Source organism: Alligator sinensis, unplaced genomic scaffold, assembly GCF_000455745.1.
Source record: "Alligator sinensis unplaced genomic scaffold, ASM45574v1 scaffold20_3, whole genome shotgun sequence".
In the NCBI taxonomy this organism is placed as follows: Eukaryota; Metazoa; Chordata; order Crocodylia; family Alligatoridae; genus Alligator; species Alligator sinensis.
Window position 1 is genome coordinate 65,390 of NW_005843235.1, and position 22,031 is coordinate 87,420.

The 22,031-nt window shown below is 38.7% G+C and overlaps 1 protein-coding gene across 1 annotated transcript in view; it reads right to left on the reverse strand.

The window, feature by feature from the left end:
- Window positions 1-22,031, reverse strand: part of EIF3E (eukaryotic translation initiation factor 3 subunit E) — a 55,933-nt gene that overhangs the window by 24,035 nt on the left and 9,867 nt on the right. The window contains exons 3-7 of the mRNA XM_006038053.3: window positions 13,933-14,050; window positions 8,212-8,254; window positions 7,611-7,715; window positions 4,233-4,358; window positions 3,242-3,366 (exon numbers count right to left, since the gene is read on the reverse strand). Coding sequence (XP_006038115.1) covers window positions 3,242-3,366; window positions 4,233-4,358; window positions 7,611-7,715; window positions 8,212-8,254; window positions 13,933-14,050 — 517 coding nt within the window. The remainder of the gene's footprint in view (window positions 1-3,241; window positions 3,367-4,232; window positions 4,359-7,610; window positions 7,716-8,211; window positions 8,255-13,932; window positions 14,051-22,031) is intronic.

Below are 22,031 nucleotides of genomic sequence, written 5' to 3' on the forward strand. Positions count from 1 at the left end.
GGCCGGTGCAGACCTGGCCGGCCTCCTCCAGTCCCCAGCAGCACATGGGAAGCTGGCTTCAGCTGCATGCTGTTTTTCCTGGCCGGTGCCGACCCGGTTCTGCCCAGGCAGGTCCTGCAGCACCATGTCACCCCGGGCATGCGTGCCATGTCAACCAGCACCATATCAACCCCTGCAACTTCACTGGTGTCAAAGGTCACGTGACATCACTTCCTGATATGATACCACTTCCTGTGACATCTCTGAACATGGCTCGCCAGCCCACTGGGTGATGAAAAGTTTGTGATCCGGCCCCACATTCAAAAAGGTTGGACACCCGTGGTCTATACTGAGCCAATGACAATAAACACTACCATGCCCACCTTTTAGGTACCCAGCTGCCAGAATGGAATTCACAGCCCTGACTTAGGCACCTATGCTCCCTGCACAAGGCATAAGGACATTTGGACATCTCAAAATAGAATTCTCAACAGAGCAAGAAAATACCTAAGCTAGGCAATAGGTCACAATGAAGAGAGCAGCATGTCCTAAACTTCACCTCTTTACTAGACTCAGGTGTGTACTTGCAATCCTAACTTAAGCGTGTATGCAAGAATAAGATTCCTAGGCCCAATACGTGTTCCTGGATTTAGATGCACATGTTATACTTTTGGGTAGCTCTATATCTTATTATACTAATAAAAGATTCATGGGACCAAGAGAAAACTGCAAGAGGAAACAGGACGCTAAGCCAGAGGACTGTGCAAGAGAAAACAGGACCAGGGCACTCATCTGGGAGATGCCAATACTGGATTCTGGTACCTGATCCTAACTCTGTTTTTATCCAATGACTGTGTAATGTAAAATGCATAAGCAGAAAGGGTGGAATGTGTCTCCATCTCAGTTTTATATATAGCTTTGTGGTTTAAAGCACTTCCCTGGGATATGGGAGATGTGGGGTTGAACCCCCTTAGGCAGAGGAGTATGCACTTTAAGTACTGGACAATTACATTATACATTGACAGAGGTCACCATTTGCACTGCCTGTTTTGTTTGTTTGTTTTTAACAAACAAAAGCAGCTTTGTGCTGCACTGAAGTCATTCTCCATACTCCAAATATGCATACCATATCAGGTTCCTCAGGGTGATTAAGCATCAACAACTCCTTTCTAAAATTATGGAAATGATACCATTCATATGCAAACACTGATGTTAAAACATCCACCCAAAGCCAAAGGAATGAACTTAATGTGTTAAATCCTCATGATGAAAACATTACAGTCTTGTTATTTTTTGTTTCAGAAGATGAAAATGTAGCTTATAAACAGATGTTCAGAAACTGGGGGTTTCCAAGACAGAAACTATTTATTATAAAAAGGCTTTTGATGTGGGGCTGTCATTTCTAAGCAGGATTTTAATTGCACTTTATCAGTACTTGATAAGGTAGGAGAAAATTAAAGATTAAAAATGTTAATTAACCCCAGACAACATTGTTTTACCATTTAGCATAATGAAAAGCTTTAAAATCCTCCTGTAATCCAAAGTCCTTCATATAAAAAGAGTTAATGCAAAAACCTTCCTAGAAAAAGCACAACCTCATGGAGCTGCTGAAGGAGATTAAAAATCCAATTGCATTGCTGACTCAGAAAAGTAATATCCCAAGAATTATGTTACAAATGCATTCTCTTTCATTAGCAACTGCACCTTGTCATTGTGACAATGTTTCCTTTTCAACTGCATCTTGATACTTGATCTACTATTTATTATTTTACATTTAAGATTTTTCAAGAGATGCAAAAAGCATAAACTATTACCATTTTATATTCAGAAAGAAATCAGATAACAGTCTGTGTATATGATGTAACCAATTTGAAGCACAGTGAGTCTACATTTTATTCTGCAATATAATTCTCATTAACTCACTGTTATCTAATCACATGCAGTTTTCTAACTTAAAAGGTGAATATTTCCATCACTGGGAATTACTTGAATGTGTCATTGTATCAAGTTAGACTTCACAAATGTGGAAGTTTTAAACAATTCCTTATACTTCTCAACTCTACATTAATTTCCTTTTGAGGGTTGGAGAATATGCTGTTTAGGAGTCCCAAGCCTTCTCTGACCTGAGTCCAATACCACAGAACATAAGGTTTTGTTGAGGCATACCTTTTCTCTTAGATGGTTTTGGCCATTTGTTGGTCTATTCCAGGGGCTGGCAATGTTTTTGGACAGAGTACCAAAAATACCTGCAACCCTGACTTGTAAGATGTTGGTGTGCCAGGAGTGGACAGTGAGGGAGCCCAAAGGGCTTGATCCTTGTTGCAGCAGCGCAGCCCTGACCCCTTTCCCAAGGCCCGAGTGCCAAGCAAAACGCTGTCATGCACTGTGCTCTGGCATGCATGCTAAGAGTTGCCTACCCCTGGCAAAGGTCTCATGTGGATTTCCAAAAAGCTATTATTTTTTCATGAATTATTTTCTCCTATTCCCCACATCCGCTGTTAGCTTTACCCCCATACTATAGAATATGACTCAAGACTCAGCAGCAACACTCACTGCTGGCTGTTGTTTACAAAGTCTGCCCTGTGGCTTAGGGAACAGCTGGAAGGGAATTACATGCATCAGATGAATCTCCCCAAAACGCATCAACAGAAGCTATATGAAGAGGAGTCCTGTTAGTTTTGTATAACTAAACTCATGCGTGGGATTTTTCATCTAAGTTAAAAAAAAAGTTCACAGAACTAAGCATACTTGATTAAATGCTTAAAAATGTACATAATCGTGTGTATATTAAAGACAACATTTCTTGTATGTCTATTTTAAGAATATATATTGAAACTCAGGATTCTAAATCGTGTATAACCAACCTCTGCATCAAAACAAAACATGGCCCTCAAGACCCTTAGGGTCTAAGATCTGTACACTGTTTTGAACTGAAAATATATTCTGGGTTATCCTGAAACTGTTAAATTAGGGCGGCTGCCATTGCGGAAGGAGCTGAATGTAGGGCAGCACACCCTACAGGGGCTTAGAAAAGGAACTGAGACAAAGGGCAGTACTAAGAGCAGGTGCCATAAACCGCCTTCCCTGCTGGCAGTCTACTGCATCAAATAGGAGGAATGAGAGAAAGATTAGTTTGTGTTGCTCCACTGTCATGAAACCAGTTCTCCGGCTCAAAAAGATGGGTACCTACTTGCTTTAAGTAATCCTATACCCATGTCAGCTCAATACAAGCTTAATTTGTTATAAAACAAGTATAACTTACTGTGGTTGATAGAGAAAGAGCTCAATTATGTTGTCTCTGCCTTTGGGGTGGTTAAAGAACACAAACAAAGACCAATGGATGAGCCATGTCCTCTGCTGAAGAGACTGGAGTGGCGAGCTGACAGACTAAAAAGAAGAAATGAAAAAAGGGAATTTTTTAACTAGTGGGATAAGATACAATGAAAATATTAAATATCCCTAGCTGTGAAGACCAGTATTCCCCTTTCTTTAGGGACAGTGAAACTACATAGAGTGATGAATAAAGAAAAAGCAAACAAATCTTCATGTAGTGATTCTAACAGATAACTTGTAACATTTTCAGACAGAAATGTTATTTTCACATCAAAAGCATCCTTTAAAAATCATATGCGTACTCAATCCTAATGGTAGAAAAATACTATCCAAAACCCAGCTTTGACCTTATGGAGGTTGAAGACTGACTATAGAACACAGGACTGCTGAAGAAAGGTTTAGGGTTTGGGGGCTTTTTAATTGAAGTTTCTCTTCAATTCCCAATTATACTTTCAAAAGACAAGAGCATAATTTTAAAACAAGAGAGATTTTAAGCTAATTGAAAACAATTCCAGTAAAAGCGGCATTGATTTCAGAATCTTTAATAACCCTTCCTTAGAATTCACTTATCCTTCTCCTTGTGGCTTAGACTTTGTGCTTGTCCCACACTTCTGAATTTCTTCGTTTTCTCTTTTTAAGGAGTTTTTGGATAAGCCTTCTAAACCTCCTTTTGTTTCTCCCTTCTTCCAGAAAGCCACACAGTTAAGTTAAGTTACCTTTCTTATAATGGATGAGGTTTGGACATGGCTTAGAGAAAGTTCTAATACTTCCTGGCAAAAAAACAGCTTAAAAGCAATATCAATAAAAGCAAAGTGTGATGTAGTGCATAAAAAGTGTTTTAAAAACTGGCAACACATTTCCCCTTCCCCCCTGCTTAACTCTCCCTCTTCTCTGTTTAATACAATCAAACTTTTACTCACATTATTATCTATAGTTTCTTTCAATCTTGTGAGATCTTCCATGGCTGCATCCCAATTTTGCATTAGAATTTCAGATGCCAGTTTTCCCCAGAGCGAACTCAGAGCATTTCTATCTGTTGCTGGAACCTGTATTAAATAAACCAAAGCAAAACCAATTACAATAACCACAATAATTTAATTTTTTTACTTAGTTGAGTATTTTTATAAATTACTTGCTGGCAGCATTTGTATAACAGAACAAGCCATAACCTGGGTTGATCCAAGTTTTTCTAAATAAATAAAATGAACATTTTATTTTTAATAAAGAGTTTTTATTTTGTACAAAAGTCAGAAACCAGACTTTCAAGCACTGGAGGTGAGGAAAGAGACAAGGAAACTGGCAACAGGTCAGTACTGATGAAGACTCTTTAGTAAACACTACAGTGGTACTGGGAAAGTTCATTGGATTTTTCAGTTCATAATGCAGTAAACATTTTAAAACTGCCTAAAGCTAAGGATTGGCAAAGCTACAAATTATATTAAAAACAGCTATCAGTAAAAAAACAAGAACAAACAAAAAAACCCCAAGCAAACCCATAACTGGACAGGCAGAGAGGGGGCTTACACTGACAATCTACTACTGAAAAAACTGAAACGTCTGACTCCTTTAGCATCAACTCTTTGATGCCATACATGGTATTTGACCATTCTTAACAGGTAATACTTATAGAAAAGATCTGCAAAGATCACTAGTCACTGGAGTCATGTTCCACAAGTGAAAACATTCAGAAAGAGTCTCTCAAAGTAGTAATCTAAATTCTTTCAGATAACTACATGCGGCAAACGAACATTTCCTACTAAATTAGGCAGGGTGCCCCAATTACATCCAAGCTTCCTTAAAATCTTTTTTTTCCAGAGCAGTTCTCCAAGTCTGTTTCAAGTAAGGGTATTTCTGGGGTCAATCAGCTTTAGTTTATACAACAATGAACTACACTAGGTCATTCAGAGTGTCAAATTCTAATCTCAGATCATAGTTACAATGGTTCTTTCATAGCTTATGTTTCATTAACCATCACTTTAAAAATGAATCTTCTCCCACCAGAAGGGGAAACAAAAATCTTCCATCAAGCCATCTGAAAAACAGTGTTTTTATTAAAATAGATTCCAAAAGTAATTTATAAAAGCTAATTTGACATATTTTGTTACACAAGAAAGCCTGAGTTTTCATACAACCTAAGCTTTAAGTTTATGAAGTTTAAACTCTAACTCTTATGAAACACATAGCAGTTGATTTGACAGCAGCCCATGAAACATCACTACCATCCAAAAAAAAAGATGTATTTTAAAATTATAATTTTTGTGTATATCTGATAGCTTAAGCAATATAAATAAAATTAAACAAATAACGGCCCATCTCCTTCTCCTATCAAAAACTACTCCCAAACTGAAATACATTCCCCTAAGCTTTCAGTCTTATTTAGATGAATGATCGCATTGTAGTCGTGAACATCTATTTGCCTTGGATCCCATTCCATTTCTTATTATAGGCAATTGAAAGAATGTCCAATTGACTCATTCAACAGCACTGTCCAAAAGGTTGATTAAAATTTAAAAATATTATTACAGTGAAATACAAGTTAACAAAAAGAATCCAAATCCAGAAAACACAATTATTAGAACATATTTTGACAAAGTCTTTCCTATACTCAAGGAAGGCATGTAACGCTATTGAAACAACACATGTTCCAAATACCACTGTGAAAAGCTTTTTGCTGCTAAGGTTCATGTGCACTACTTTGGCATAAATCCATGTCATTACAGTTGGCTCTTCATAGTAACCTGCTTTCAGCGATGGATATGCTAGAATAGTTTCAATATCTGGATTTTCCAGCAGTTACCTTAAGTTTCCATTTCTTAGCAAAATGGCACATTCACTCACTGACCAACAACAATAAATTTACTGTGCTGAGACTCTAACAAGACATTAAATCTTCATTCTCAAAATTCACTCCCAGCATTAGCAAATGATATGAATAACCAACTCTTTTCATGTAGTTGTAATGATACCATGGCTCTAGTTCTACAATCCTCATTTAAGCTGTTTACATTTCCAAAGTAGATGACTTTTACTCTTCTAAATCCTTCGTAATATTCAAGGAAAGACAGATAGAGTTCTGATAAGAAGCTGTAAGATCAGCATTAGCACTGATTACCTTCAATTTACCTGTATGCCATTCACCATTTTTTCTTTTTTACACAGATCTAAAATTCCAATTACTGTCAACTGCAATAGTTTATACTATCTTTCTTTTTTATATTTATTGTAGAAACAGGAATACTTGATATAATTAAAGCAACAATACATTTACTACCAATTAAAAAACAACCTCACTTTTTCATGCTAATACTTTAGAAAAGCAAAATTATAAATTAAAAATACAGTTTACAAAAATGTAAAGGTCATAGTAAGATGCAAAGGACAGTCTGGGTTCTGATATTACTGGCACATAATAAGTTCTGAAGTATTTCTACTTCACTTTTCCTTTCTTGAAGTTAGTCATTTATTTATTTGTAGGAATCTGCCTAAATCACACCAGAACTAAGCTGTGCAGTGGCTCCTTTAATCTTGCTCTTTTTGGCGTGTGCCACGCCTCCTCTGCCACTGATTGACCAAGGGATCCCAGCGGTCCCGCTGCTCACTCCTGACTGGCCAGGAGGCAAAAAAAAAAACCCAACCATTTAAAAAAACCCAATCAGCAGCGAGCAATGAGGCCACTGGTGCCCCTTGGTCAATCAGCAATGGGAGGCAAAAACTGTGGCATATTTAAAACTGTGGTTTTTGCCTCCTTGCTGATCAGGAGCAAGTGGCAGGGGCACCTGGGCCCCTCCACCAATCAGCAACAGGGGAGGGAGAGAGGGGGATGTGACAAAAAGAGCAAGATTAAAGGAGCTGCTTTGCAACACACGTCTGACATGACTTAGGTAGATCTCTATTTATACACATATCTCATACAGCAGAGTTCTTATAAATAGCAATGCCTCACCCAATCAAAAAAAAAAAAGGAACAGTTAGACAGTATAAAATAACTGGCATGTACAGGTCAATCTACACACCCCTACAGTTTAACTGCAACTAATTTTGAGATCCTTAGTTTATAGAACAATTTGATTTCCATACATCCAGGTGAACAGAAGTTTAGTAACTGCCATGAATAAACATTTTACAACAGTTTTCATGACAAACATTAATTCTTGTCTTGTGATTTCTTTATATTTTCGTAATGAATAATTCTTACTCAGCTCAAATTTTTTAAAATAAAGATCCTATTTTTAAAAATAAATAAAGATTTATTATAGGTAATTACGTGCCCTAAATATCTGACAGAAAAAATGACTTACCAAAACCCGAAAAAAATAGAGATATTCTGCAGCTCCTGAATAGTTCCCACATTCATACTGGAACTTTGCATATCTGTAGAGCGTGTCTAGGTACTCCTGTCTAAACTGAAAAGGAAAATAAAGTACTCAATGCATAATGAAGTACTATAATAGTTCACTACATTTCATAAGACTGTTATTTTTCAGTAGTTGGTAAAGTGATGTTTAACAGCAGACAAAAAAAGTTGCCTGTGAAGAGTTTTTTAGAATTTTTGAATGATAGATTTTATGAAGGATCAATATAAAAAGTGAGGCAATTATTTCATTCTTTAATCATTCTCCTGACATTAAACATTAATACTTAAAATATACTTTACTACAAATCTAAGCATATCCACAAGTTGTAGGATGCAATTAACATCAATCTACAGATTTCCTTTCATTTTAGAAATCTATACTGAAGTTAATCATATTTAGTTAATGTTAGCTGATGTGCAAAGCTTCTATAGTTAAATTAGATAGGCCAGAATACCAAATTGTCAATACTGCAACTGTTAGATAGAAGTTTTAGCTCATTACTTTTACATATTTAAAAAAAACTGGAAGAAAAATAAGAACTTACACCATGTTTGTCAGCTAGGTAGTCAAAGAGCATTCGACCATCCCTGTAATAATAATCATCATCATAAAATCAAAACTACTGTTTTACAAATTAAACTGATCACCACCTAACATACAAGTATAACTACTAAGCATTATGTTACTGAACCAAGTTTAACTTCTTTACAACCACTATCAATTTTCTGTATTTTACTTTTTCCTAAACAATGTATTTCCTTGTCACTGCATGGAAGCCTGAACAGAGGCAACTGATTATATTAGAAAAATACAGCCAACTATTCACAAGTGAATAGAAGATATTTCCTACTCCTCTGTAATGAGTTACCTTTAAGTATCTCATATTCTTTATTCTTACCTGTAATATTAGTAATCAAGAGTTTCAAATGTTTTTAAAGGTACAGCTAGTGTAAAAAAATATTCCAAAACAAACATGCAAGTCATATAGCCTTTCCTACTCAGGGGGTAACGCTGTACTACTTATTCAAGTAAATCTATATGAATTCAGTGGGAGATGCAAACAAACAGTAAATAGGGTCTCAAAAGAAACTCCTAAAGTAGAAAGATCAAATTTATATTGAATAGAGAAGTTTAGAAAGGTTACTTTAAGGCATTAAAAAAAGGATTTGAAAGACAAATTGAAGAAGGTGTTTAATAAAAATTGCATTAACATCCTTTGTTAAACAGCACCTTGTATTTCCAACATTCTTCTTATATCTTCAGATTAAGATAAAAGGATGGTCATAATTACTGTATAAGTGAATCTATCATATATTATTAAAAAAATAAAAAATGCTTTCCCAGGAATTCACAAAAAGGGGAGTATAAAATAGGACTAGAGGTGAAAATATTCCATAACTACCTCTGCAATACTACTTCAGTCAGCAATTCTATTTGTCTCTTGAAGGTTTTATTGTTAACAAGTCTTGTTGTTAACCACTAATATGGTGCAAAAACTGTTAACACATTTTCTGAAACAAAGTGTAATAGGTCAGGCCGGATTTGCATAAGGTAAAGAAAAAATATCACTGTGTCTATAGTTGCAGCCAGTGAATTAATATCTCCTTGCTGCTACTATACATGGACAAGACTTCTTCCCTTTAACTCCTTCCCTATATCATAGAATGAAAAAGTGAAATTGTTGTCTTAAGAATAGCCAAACCTGTATCATAGACCTTTTTATGCTACAGACATACAAAATAAGTTATTCTAGAACAATTGAGAAGGTTTCTGAAAAATTCTCCTTTCAAATGACCTGACAGCCATTCTTTATCTCAGCCCATAGATGAATTTTCAGAAAAAATAGTTGTTTTGGACTGTTTGTTTTGTAAGGTGTCAGATGGAATGGGGAATGTTACAATTTGCTTCCACAAGTGAACATCACCATACAAAATTTCCATTTTCTGTAGTCCTTTGAGAGTACTGGGTTCTTCATTATTTTTGCAGAACAGAAAGATTAAAGAGAGATGCATGTGGGAGATGCAAGCAAATAATAATAAGTTTTGCTTAAATGAAGAGTTATGATACAGCTACCAAAACTATTTTAAATGTTTTTCTTTAACACTTCATAGTGACAGCAATTCAGAAACAAAGAAAAAGAATTGCACGCAGGCTTTCAGACTGCTGGAGAACTTGTGATCTCCACAGGAGTGAGACTGCTCCACAGAATTTCTAACCAGGGCAAGAAAAGGGCACACTGTGGGAGTTCAAAGTTTTGATGGCAGAACTAGTGTTTCTAGACTCCATGAAACCCAGTAATTTCAGTTTTTAACTTAGAAGCTTCTGTTGCAAACCTGAAAAAACTTAACCTTTTCTCCTGTCCAGACACTTTGAAAACAGAAAACATTGTAAAATAATATTAAATTTAGTATCTAAAAAGAGGCAGCAGTGAATTAATGAAAAGTGTTACTAATACATTAAATGCATCATATAATATATACTCACTTTTTAAATGACTGATTTTAAAAATATGTACTACCTTAATAATATACACTCTCATAACACAGGATAGACACTGCAGCTAAATTAAGGCTCTTGCAAGTAACATTAACATTTTTTTCCGACTACTGTTTAGAAATGTTGATGTTATATTACTGTCCAGTTAAGCTTAAAACATCTAAAATTTGTTTTTCCTCAATTAAGTCATGTTTTAAACCTTTAAAATATATTTAGTGACAACAAAATGTAGGTTATTAAAATTAATTGTAAAGGAGTAGTACTAAAGAAAAAGTTTCTTAAGTATGCTTGGCCTCATCTTCAGAATGCAAACAAGTGACATGCATGTTTTAGAGTCTGAATATCCAGACATAAATAGGCTTTCCATACCTTCTAATATTGCTAATCCCCACAGCTCCTTGTGCTCATCATTCACATTTGAAAGAAATCAGTGTGCATCAAAGTACAACTATTATTCAGATAGGGCATCCTCCTTTGAACAATTCATGCAGTTTCTTATTCAATAAATGAACAGACTTCATTTAGAAATTGTGTAAGCAAATTGCAGTAAGTAGTATGTGGCAAGTTAATTTTCTTTTCAATTACCATACAAAACGGAGAACTACTTTAATTGGTGTTCTACAATTTTAAACCTATCAGGCCCACATTCTGTGATTTATAATTTTCAATATAAAACCGGCAGGAATTCTGAAAATTAATAGGTCTGGGTGACAGCTACAACTCCAGTCATGCTGAGTATGTTCAGATCCCATTAAAGGGTGAAGCAGCCCCCAAATCCAATTTCTTCAAGTGAAAAATGAAAAAGAATCAGAAGGTAAACACACATCTGTGCTGAGGATGAGAAGCTGTGGGTTACCAAGCACAGAACTACTACAGCAAATAACTTCAGCAAATATGTACATGCACACACAAAATAAGTACTTTTTTTCAAAAAGGTGCCAATTTATTTTAGTTTGAAAGAGATTTCTATTAAACACTAGATGCTTCAGAAGAACATGCAAAAAATCCCAGAGCGGGCATTCTCTCACAGAAGCAGAAAAGCATACAGTGGGAACCACCAGGTTACTAAGACTAGGCTGGACACTCCTGAAGTGAATACATCATAAAAGGACCTTTACAGAATTAGCTGTCTCAGTGACATTCAAATTACCAAGGATACACAAGACTCCCTCCTTCAAAGGAAGTTTGAGAAGAGTCTACAGGCATTATAAAACTATTAGAAATAGGATTCCCTTCAAGGTATCACAGATATAGTGTGAAGCAACTTAAGAATCTTAAGGCTTTCCCATCTCATGACACATTTATCAAAAATGTATACAACCAAGTAAAGAAGGAAGGAAAGATTTATCATGTACTGTTACCAAGTACTAACATTTATAGTACAGATTCAAAGACAGAAGGGTTTTTTTTTAATACAGTCTTGAAAAGTATAAGGTCCTTGATGAGCTAGTGACAGCTCAAATTGGGACTCCTAGCCAGATATACCACAGGAAGCCTATCATAAGGTTTAGTGGCAAGCCACACAAAGTAGATTCAAACTCAACAGCAGATGTTTTAACTGAGAAATAGAGACACAAAGAATGCACGAGACCACAGGCTAAAGCAATGCCCCTGTCCACAGTGCCAGTTAGCACAAGCCATCTTCTTTTTTTTTTTTAAAAAGGACAAGCTGAAGTAAGAAAATTTTAATGTAAATTTCCAGAAAAACCTTTGGAGATTTTTTAGTTTACAAGTTTTTCATTTATTTTTCAACTGATGTGGCAGCTGTAGAGCACTCCTTTACTCAGCAAAACAGGAACTAAGCAGCACAAAAGATACAGCATAAACTCTTCTGGGGCTTTCTGAAAAAGCAAGTGAGTGATAGCCCACAACAAACTACAGATATTTCTGCTAGCTGGATTGCAACAGATTCAACAATGTTCTTGCAAACAAACCTGTGCAGAAGGATGACTGTCTACACTGTGTGCTACAGCAAGGATTCCACTTCAGGAGCAAGGTTTTAAAAATTCAGTTTATATTTTCTTTCTGTTTTTTACTAGGGGTGTCTTTTTGAAAAGAACAGATGCTAAAACATGTTCCATTTTGTGGGGGACACCATTCTGGCAACTCTAAAATTAGTGATAGTATTTTGTATCTGCTGCATTTGATGGCTCAAAATATTTCAAGATGCCAAGACTTATTAGTTAGCCATAAAAGTTATTTCACCATTCTGTCCAAGCCATACCAATAACACTGCAAATAGTAGTTAGTTTATTGCAATGATGTACTGCATTTAAAAAAAAGGACTGGGAAGGATCCAGGCACTGACATTTCCTGATGCCCAATAATAAAAATTATTATATGGTTGGTTAATGTTGTAAATACTCATGTTGCTGATGCTTCTAAATGACTAGCTGTTTCAAACACCTATTTAGGGAACCATGGGTAGCTTCCATCTGCAGGATCGTACCATATGAAAAGAAGTGGGAAACTTCCTGGGCTTTATGGAATGACTTCAAAGACCTTACACCGAATTCTACCGCTTTTACCAGAACAATATATGTAAAAATATTGTGACAGATCTTTTACTGAAGTTATTTTTAGAGGTGCACCGATATATCAGTTAGATATAGGATCAGCACAAACCTCAAGGAAACTGGCTGTATCGGATATCAGCCTGATGGGGCTGATAATTTGGCCAATAAATGCCCACGTTGCATGTAACTGCAGCGCAGCACTCAGGCAGGAAGGAGCAGAGACGGCAGCGCGGAGAGTTGCCTCCAGTTGGTCCATTGTGTTGGAAAGGGAGCTGGGAGGAAAGGGGTATGGGAGAGGGGGGCAGATCAACACCTCCTGTGGTGAGGGAGGGGGCAGGGGCAGGTGCTGCCCAGGCAGGGAGGGGGATAGAGCCGCAGCTTGTGGTGGGAGAGACAGCTCCCGCTGCTGCTTGCAACCCAGGAGGGCATGAGGGGGGGTGCACCCCCACCCCTGGCTCTGCATAGGGTGAGCTGTAGTTGGGGCTGCGAGGGACTCTTATTGGCAGGGGCTGGGCACAAAGCGGGCGCAGGCAGCGCTGGGAGATTGCTGCATCCACACCAAACTTCAACACTGGTCTGGGAAGAGCCAGGGCTGCTCCAGGTGGCTGGGGATGCCTGTCCTGGGAGACTAGCAGTAGCGAAATTTGGGGTGGATCCAGCATCCTCCCAGCACTGCTAGCACCTGCTCCTAACCCAGCCCCCACTGAGAAGAGCTCTGTGCAGCCCTGGCTGCAGCCCGCCCCACACAGATCTGGGGGGCACATGCCCCCGCATGCCCTCCTGGGGTGCAAGCCACCTCCACCCCCCACCACGAGCCACGGCTCCGCCCCCCCTTTCCACCACACCCGACTTACCAGCTGGAGGCAGCTGTATCGGAAATCGGATCGGTATTGCCGGATATGCCTCCTTAAATATCGGCTATCAGTACTGGCCTCAAAAATCTTTATCACTGCACCAACACAGTGCATTTACTTTTAACTTTTACTTCACTTTAGCAGTTAACTTCTCAAAACACAAGCTTTTCCTCATTAAAGATGGAGGAATGAAGGGATAGTGATAACGAGAAGGAGAACAACATGAGGTGAAGGTCTAAGAAACCAAAACCTAAATATCAGTATTCTGTACCAACAAGAGAGAAAAAGATTCAGACTTTCACTGAAAATATGGATTATAAAATCTCCTTACATTAGCCCAATAATGAATTCATGAACATTAATTTCAACAGTGCTTAAGAGGGGGGGGGAAATAATTACCTAGTGGACTGCATTTGTCTTGTAGTTTCTGGATCTTCAAACATCTTGACTATAGGTTCAGTTTCTAACTGAAGCTGTTTCAGCTGTGCAACAACACTTGTTCTCTTTTCACGCAAAGCTGGACAAATGAAGAGAGAGTTTAATGTAATGCTAAAAACTAACACTGGAGTAAGCAAGCTACAGTTATTTAATGTAATTAAACGTTGAATACAGTAGCACACTTGTTTACTCAGTTAAGACATATGAACTGACATTTTAAAACTGATTTGCTTATTAAAAAAAAAAAAATCACTGTAACCATTGGTTCTTTTCTTGGAGAAACATTACTACCTTACTTCCTAGTGTAATGATTACAGACTGGAAGAGTTTTATAACAGTTGTAGACAACTTAAGAAATGTAATCTCTCACAAAAGAAAACAAAGGGAGGGTTTGGACAGGTACATTCATTCCCCAAAGAAGTTGCAAACGTACAAGAAACAGAAGAGATATTGAAGGGGACTGGAATAGTTACAAGCTAAAAGTGAAACTGTAGGGTAAAAAAAATCTAAAGTAGATTTTTATTTTTCTTCATAAGAATGTGAAATCTAGTAGCACACTTATCGTATATTCTCACATACAACATACCCCCAATTAAGACATGTACCTTGTTTTTGAAAGGCAGAAAGAAGTGGGTCGGGGAAAGAGATTTTTCCTTGAAAACTAAGAAAATCTGTTTCCCTGGTACTTTCCCAAAGAAAACACAAGCAGCTGCAGTAGAGGAGGGCATCAAAACATTGTAGTTGCTCTGTTAGTCTCCTAGCTGAAGGGCTGTTGCTTGAGCCAAACTGCTCAACCCACTTAAGCTGAGGTGGGTGGGCAGCCACCTATCCAAGCCTCTACCTCAGCACCGAGTGCTGGGCTCCACATCAGAAATGAAGCAAGGCCAAGTCAGAGAAGCTTCTAAAGCTCGAGCCTCTGCCAGGACTTATGTCCTAATGTTCACAGCCAGCAGTTAAAGTACCCCACATGTCCACAGTGCTGCCCTCTGTACATAAGGGTAGCATTACTTCTCTTTTCCTCAGCAGAAGTCCATTCTGCAGAAACTGCTATTACCATATTTTCTCACTTGAAACATAAACCTCCATTTTCAGCAACTAAGTTTTTTTAAAGGTGTGTGTTATATATGAGAAAATACTGCATTTGAAGAACTAGATGAAAAGACAAACCAGAGAATTACAGAAAATATACCTAGAAAGAATCCAAAGCTGGATCAATTACACCTAAAACATTACAAACAGAATTGTCTAATCTTCTTCTAAAAACTCCTCTGCTGGGAGTTTTCACGACTTCCTTGCATAAAACTATTCTAAAATTACCTATGCTTACAGGTGGAAAGATTTTCCTAACAACTAACCAAATTCCCCTCTTGGTGAAACTTAAGGCAATTTCAGCTTTTCCTCTGTGAATTAGACATGGGAACAATTTATTCACTGCCTCTTATTCCTTCATTTTTCCCTTATAAATCCTGCTTTCTGAACTTCTCACCAATTTGTCCACACCTTTATTGAAGTGTGATACTCAGAGCTGGACACAGTATTCTGAGCTGAGGCCGTCCCAGTTTTAAGGAGAAGGGAATGATTACTTTGCACCTGACCTGACAGTGCCACTGATATAGAGAATGAAATTTACCTTTCTTTGCAACACTATAAAACGTTTACTTCTGTTCAGTCTATGATCTATGATAAATCCCTAAATCCTTTCCTGCAGAACTGCCATCCAGTCACTACCTATTTTGTAGTTGTGCAGTTCATTATTCCTACTTAAGTGTAGTAATGTTGTACTTGTTGAACTGCCTACTATTTATTTATTTATTTCAGATTACTGTATTTACTGTATTCTAAGACGAGTCTCTCGCCCCATTTAACAAGGGGGAGGAAAGTCCCTCATCTTAGAATCAAGTACAAGGGTGGTAGGAGGGCAAACAAAAATAAAAATATAGATTAGTATTTGTGACAACTGAAGAAAAAAGGTAAAGTTGGCCTTACTCAGTTATTAGCTTTCCTTTCCCACTGAGTAGTAAACTAACTCCTTCCTTGGTGTTTCCCTCACTACCATTATCCTAATTAATGTTATTTAGGTTTACATCCTACTCTATCCAGATACAGAATATTTTCTTGTTACAACTCCAGCATTTCATTTCTCGGCCTTTCTGACTTTGACACTGCATGCTCATACTTTGCTTTGTAATATAACCAAATTCTTACTTTTGGTTGGATCGGTTTTAGGGCTTTGGAAGATTTTGCCTCACTGGTCTCCTACTATACTTTTCTGTTCTTATCCCAGCATTAAGAAGAGATGATATTTAGAAGCAGCCTAATATGCAGGAATCACTATTCTATATCAAGAAAGAAAGGCTAGTTGTAATACCATAGCTTTAGTAGAAAACACAAAACTGTTTTACTCTACACAGGACCAAACTGTACACCAAGTGCTACCATGTGCAACAGAGCAGTGGTTCTCAACCTTTTTTGTACCAGGACCCATTTGTAAATATTGATGGCCAGTCCCAACCCAGACCCCGCACCCCTCACTCCTGACCCGCTGCCCCCTGCCCCAGCCCCCCAGTGTGTAGGGCAGGAGTTGGGGGGAGGGGAGGCACGGGGGCAAGCAGCCCCTTGCAGGCTGGAACTCTGACAGCCTGCAAGGGAAAAGCCATAGTTTCCCATGTTTTTCTCCTTTAAAGGAGAATCTATTTCTAAAATTTACTGATCCATTTTTAAAGTTTGTTCGCAACCCTTTCATATATTCCTGTGATCTAATTTTGGGTCATGACCCACAGGTTGAGAAATGCTGCAATAGAGCTAGCATTTAAACAGGAGCTTGAGTACCAGTGCTTTGGAAGAGAGAATAGCCAAAGTTTAAGTGATCTGAATGTAAAGCTTTATAAAAATCAGATAACCATTGACCAGCCACACAAAGGGATATAAATAAGGATATTCAGGAAATAAAGAAGGACTGAGTACTAAGCTACTCAACCACAGTACAGCATCCCATACAATCATTTTCAAGTGAACAGTTACACCACAAATTCAAACAAAGTCTAGTGGACGAAGACAGTAATAGAGAGCCACTCAACCCAGCCTAAACCTGAGAATCACTTGCCTGATAGGAAACACTCCAATAAGGATGGGTTATTACCACCTTCAGGTGAATCTTGCATTTACAAAAATAAAAAGAAACCATTCCGTTAACTTACGGACTGTATGAAAATGTGTGTTCTGTGATTCATGTTGCTGAACCAATGCAAGTCAATGGTGGGGAAGATAATACTACTATTAAAGTTGGGCAAACTTTTAACATAGCATCGAAAAATTCACTACATCAGGCTATAAAATTTCTTAAGAATCCCAACAGTTATTCACTTGATAAATGAAGCAACATCCATATACAAACCTTTACTGTAAATTTTGATACATAACTGTGATTATCAGAGAGAACCATCATATTTGTAAAAGACTGCACATATAAGAAGAATTAAGTAGATAAAAGAAAAGCACTTGGCTCAGAACACATTTGCTCTTTTTCACAGACAAGTAAATGACTATTCCTGAACTCTGGATTCATTTACAGTTAAGCTTATTAAGGGCTGATTTAAATGAATACATCACAAAATTATTTCTGAAAATAGAGCTCAAGTATATTACCAAATAGACAGCTTAACTCTGTTAACAACAAATTATATGTTTTAGAAAAGGATATAGCTTTTGGGATGTATGAAATTGAGCTACATTCTGTATGGAATGCAAAGAAGGATTTCTCAGTGTTCAACTTCATTCTTCAAGATACAAACTTTTAAAAACTTTAATGAATTTTGCTTTGGCAAGACAAAATTGTTTATATTTAACAATAAAATTATCATCTGACTAGTAATCTCCAGATCATTTAAAACTGTCTGGTGTAGACTGAAGCAAAGTATAGAGGAGGTTGTCAAGTCAAGCATTCAAGTTAAGAACAGCTAGAATTAGTTTCCCATGCATCCTTAATTTTCCCAACCTTGCACATTTGTATAGTCTTCCCCAACATCACATAAAAAAATCCAGGGCAGTGCCAGGAATAGAGAAAAATGCACTGGTTGCCATTCTTACACACAAAAGCACTTTTTCTTTCTACTACCCTGTTTCATTTGCCGCCCAGCCTGACCACTACATGAAGCATGTCATGTAAACCAAGCTGAATGCTATCTTGTAAAAACAAATTATGTCACCTAACTTTTGAGCATGACTTGCAATTTTAATGATCCCTAAACAGCTTTTGTAAGTAATTCAGATTGATATGACTTTGCACTAGGTATTTATAAATATAGCTGATTTTGTTTATAACTACAATTTTTTCAACAGTAAATTAAAACATGCAGGCTGGGAGGACCATAGAATCCCTTTTTTGCAGAACACCTTAATGCAGACTGAATGCACACTATGTCAAGGTGTCAAACATTTAAACCCTAGGAACTTCAGCCTCCCTTGGTTGTTGAAGGAGGTAGGAAGGGACATCATGCCTTGTTTCGGCACAGGCAACTGAAATCCCTTCCCTGTCAAGCAGTGTTCTGAGTAGCAGCAATGCCACCATCACAATGTAATATAAGTCAACATTCAAGTTCTTTCCATCATATCCTTCCTTGGCTGTTCACAGGCCAGAAGTTTTGAACTGCAATCCTCTCCCCACTCCTGCTTCCATAACTCTCTAACAGTAGGCTAAGAGAAACTGCCCCTTCTGTCACACCTTCTCTCCAGAAAATGTCCAAAGTAAGCGGGGGTGGGGTTGATGAGAATGGGAAGAATATTCAACAGTGAGAAAAGAAAATATGTTGAATGTCCCCAAGGTAGATAAAGCAGTAAGGAAGAAAGAAAAAGGAGGAATTTCAGGGGAAAGTCATAGACAGAAGGAAAAACATACACAGGAAGAAGTAGATTTGAGGGAAAAAAATTAAGAGAATCACATCCAAGCAGAACTCAGAAAGAAGGTCTAATGAAAATTAAATGTTGGGAAAATTTCCCAAAAATGTGGAGTGAGGTATGCAGAGATGGAGGCGTCATAAAGATGCTTAAAAAAGAATACATTCATCTGGTTACTTTAGTTGCAGCCCTGAGACTCTACGTGAAAGGACATCTCAACTCTTTCCTTCGAATTAGTAACACTGTAGTTCTTTATGGGTTTTATGAGCAACACAGGAACCAAAAAAAATCTGAACCACAACTGGAGTGACAGTAAAAGTAGTAAGATACTGGAAAAACCCTGTCTGTATAAGGTTAAATGCTTTAAAGGAAGGCTTAAAATACCCACTAAGCATCCAAAAATGCTTTTTCTCTCTAAATACATATGCAAAGAATAGTTATTTAATTAATGAAATGGCAATATGAAAATTATGAGCAGAGACAGGGAGTTAGCTGTGTTAGTCTGAAGTCAGGTAGAAAGCAGGGTAGATATGCACATTATAGACAAGGTAAACGATATATGTATACATACACATATATACACACAGTATAACCTCAAAAATCTGGATATCAAAAATCTGGAATTATCAAAACTCTGGCACTTTTTAGAACTACACTCCATCGGGGATTAGCAGTGGCCGGTCCTGGAGCAGCTGCAGAGGTAGAAGCTTACACACAGCAGCTGCCACTACCCCCTGCCCCCATCCAGGACCGGCTGCCGGTCCAGTTTCAAAAATCGGGAATTTTCACTTTTCCAGCAGGTGCTTGATCCTGAGCATGCGGGATTCATGAGTTTATACTGTATAACATAAGCTTTCATAAACTCAAGCTCACTTCATCGGATGCAGTGAATAAAGTAGAGTGAGTAACTTGAATACAGGTGGGAAAGCAGAAGGGAGGAAATGGTGGACAGGTCAACCTGCAGCTCAGGAGTTGGTGCCATCGTGCAGGATTTGGCTTCCTGGACCCCGACCCACACTTCCTGGCAAGGGACTTCCTGGGACGCGATGGACTTCACCTCTCAGCGAAAAGTAAAAGTCTTTTTTCCAACAGGTTGACTGATCTCCTACGTTGGGTTTTAAACTAGCTCAGACAGAGGATGGGGAGGCAGAAGAAAGAACATCAGGAACCTGCAATCCATGGGACGTCCAGCAGTACAGCACAGGTAAGCAATAAGCAGATAAGCAATAAGGGGCCCACTGGGCATCAGAGCCGGGGGGCAACAAAGGCACCAGTCACAGGGCACATTTTTAAATGTGGGAGACTTAATACATGTAACACTGCGGCATTTTAATTACAGCAGTTCTCCTAACTGCATCATATAGATGCCTACATTTAACAGAGATCCAGGATGGTAATCCAGTTAGACATGTTTAGGACCACTGTACAGTCAATGGGGAGAATTAAGTACCTCTGAAAAGCAATCCAGAAAGCTTGGAGGTGGCTAATAGGAAATACAAAGTACAGGGGTGAATTTGAACTCATACCCACCTCCAGAGCATGGGCATCTGACTCAGGCTGCACATTAGGCATCTCCTTTTACCTGGGATGCTAAATTCCTTTGTCGCTTTTATGAGTGTTGGCACAACTGCCCAGTTATGGTGCTGCCACACATCTTTTGGACAAGAGTTTAATGGTTAGAGCTCTCACCCAGGAAGTGGCAGATGTGGTTTCTTGGCCCTTTTCAGTTGCAGGAGATTCACATGCACATCTTCCACTTCCCAGGGTAGTACCCTAATCACCAGGCTACAGAATCATTTGGGTGGAGATGCCTTTTACTCCTCCTATTACCGTACACGACTGGTAAGCAATAAGCAGGTAAGCAATAAGGGGCCCTTTGGGCATCAGAGCTGGGGGGCAATAAAGGCGCCAGTCACAGGGCTCAAGTGCCTATACACTAATGCTAGGAGCATGGGGAACAAGCAGGATGAACTAGCACTCCTGCTTGCAGAAAACACTTACGACTTAGTGGGGTTAACGGAAATCTGGTGGGACTCTACCCACGACTGGGAAGTACACATTGAGGGCTATAAGCTGTCCAGAAAGGATAGAGTAGGGAGGAGAGGGGGAGGGGCTGCGCTCTGTCAAGGAGCATTATACATCGACCCGTATCAAAATGGAATTGGAGGAGAAAGTAGAAGGACTGTGGGTTAGGATACATGGAGGTCAAGGGGAAAGGGATTTGGTGGTAAGGGTCTGCTACAGACCCCCACACCAAGGGGAAGGACTAGATTTGGAACTCCTGAGACAGCTGAGGAATGCCTTACTGGACCTGGTACTAGCAACGGGGGATGACATGATAGGGGACCTACAGATCAGTGGTCACCTGGGGGACAGTGACCACCAAATAAAAGAATTCACCATAAAGCGTAGAGTGGGGAAGGTAACTAGTAGGGTGGAAGTGCTAGACTTTAGGAAGGCTGACTTCAGCGAGCTCAGGCGTTTAGTCAATGATTCACTGCAGGGTAAAAGATTTGGCGAGATGGGAGCCCAGGAAGGGTGGCTGTGCCTTAGAGGAAGCGATCCTTTGGGCACAGAGGGAGACAATCCCGATGCGAGGAAAAAGGGTGAAAGGGGGCAAGAGGCTTCCTTGTCTAACCAGAGAGATCCAGAGTAGCCTAACTGCAAAAAGCGGGGGGGCATATAAGCAGTGGAAACAGGGAGAAATTACTAAAGAGGAGTATGCCTCATCAGCTCGCAGTTGTAGGGAGGCAGTTAGAAAGGCCAAAGCTACCATTGAGCTGAGGATGGCATTCCAAGTTAAGGATAACAAAAAATTGTTTTTCAGATATATAGGGAGTAAAAGGAAGGCCCAGGGCAGTAAAGGACCACTACTGAACAGGCAAAAGCAATTGGTGACAGACAGTGGGGATAAGGCTGAACTCCTCAATGAGTTCTTTGCCTCAGTGTTCCTAAACAAGGGGCAAGACAAGTCTCAGAATGGGATCATAGAGAGAACAGCAGGGTGCTGGACCACGAAGCGTTGACCCGGAGATAGTACAGAGTCACTTGGAAGGACTGGATGCATTTAAGTTAGCAGGTCCGGATAAGCTTCATCCGAGGGTACTGAAGACACTGGCTGATGTCATTGCACAGCCCCTGGGAAGAATATTTTAGCGCTCGTGGCG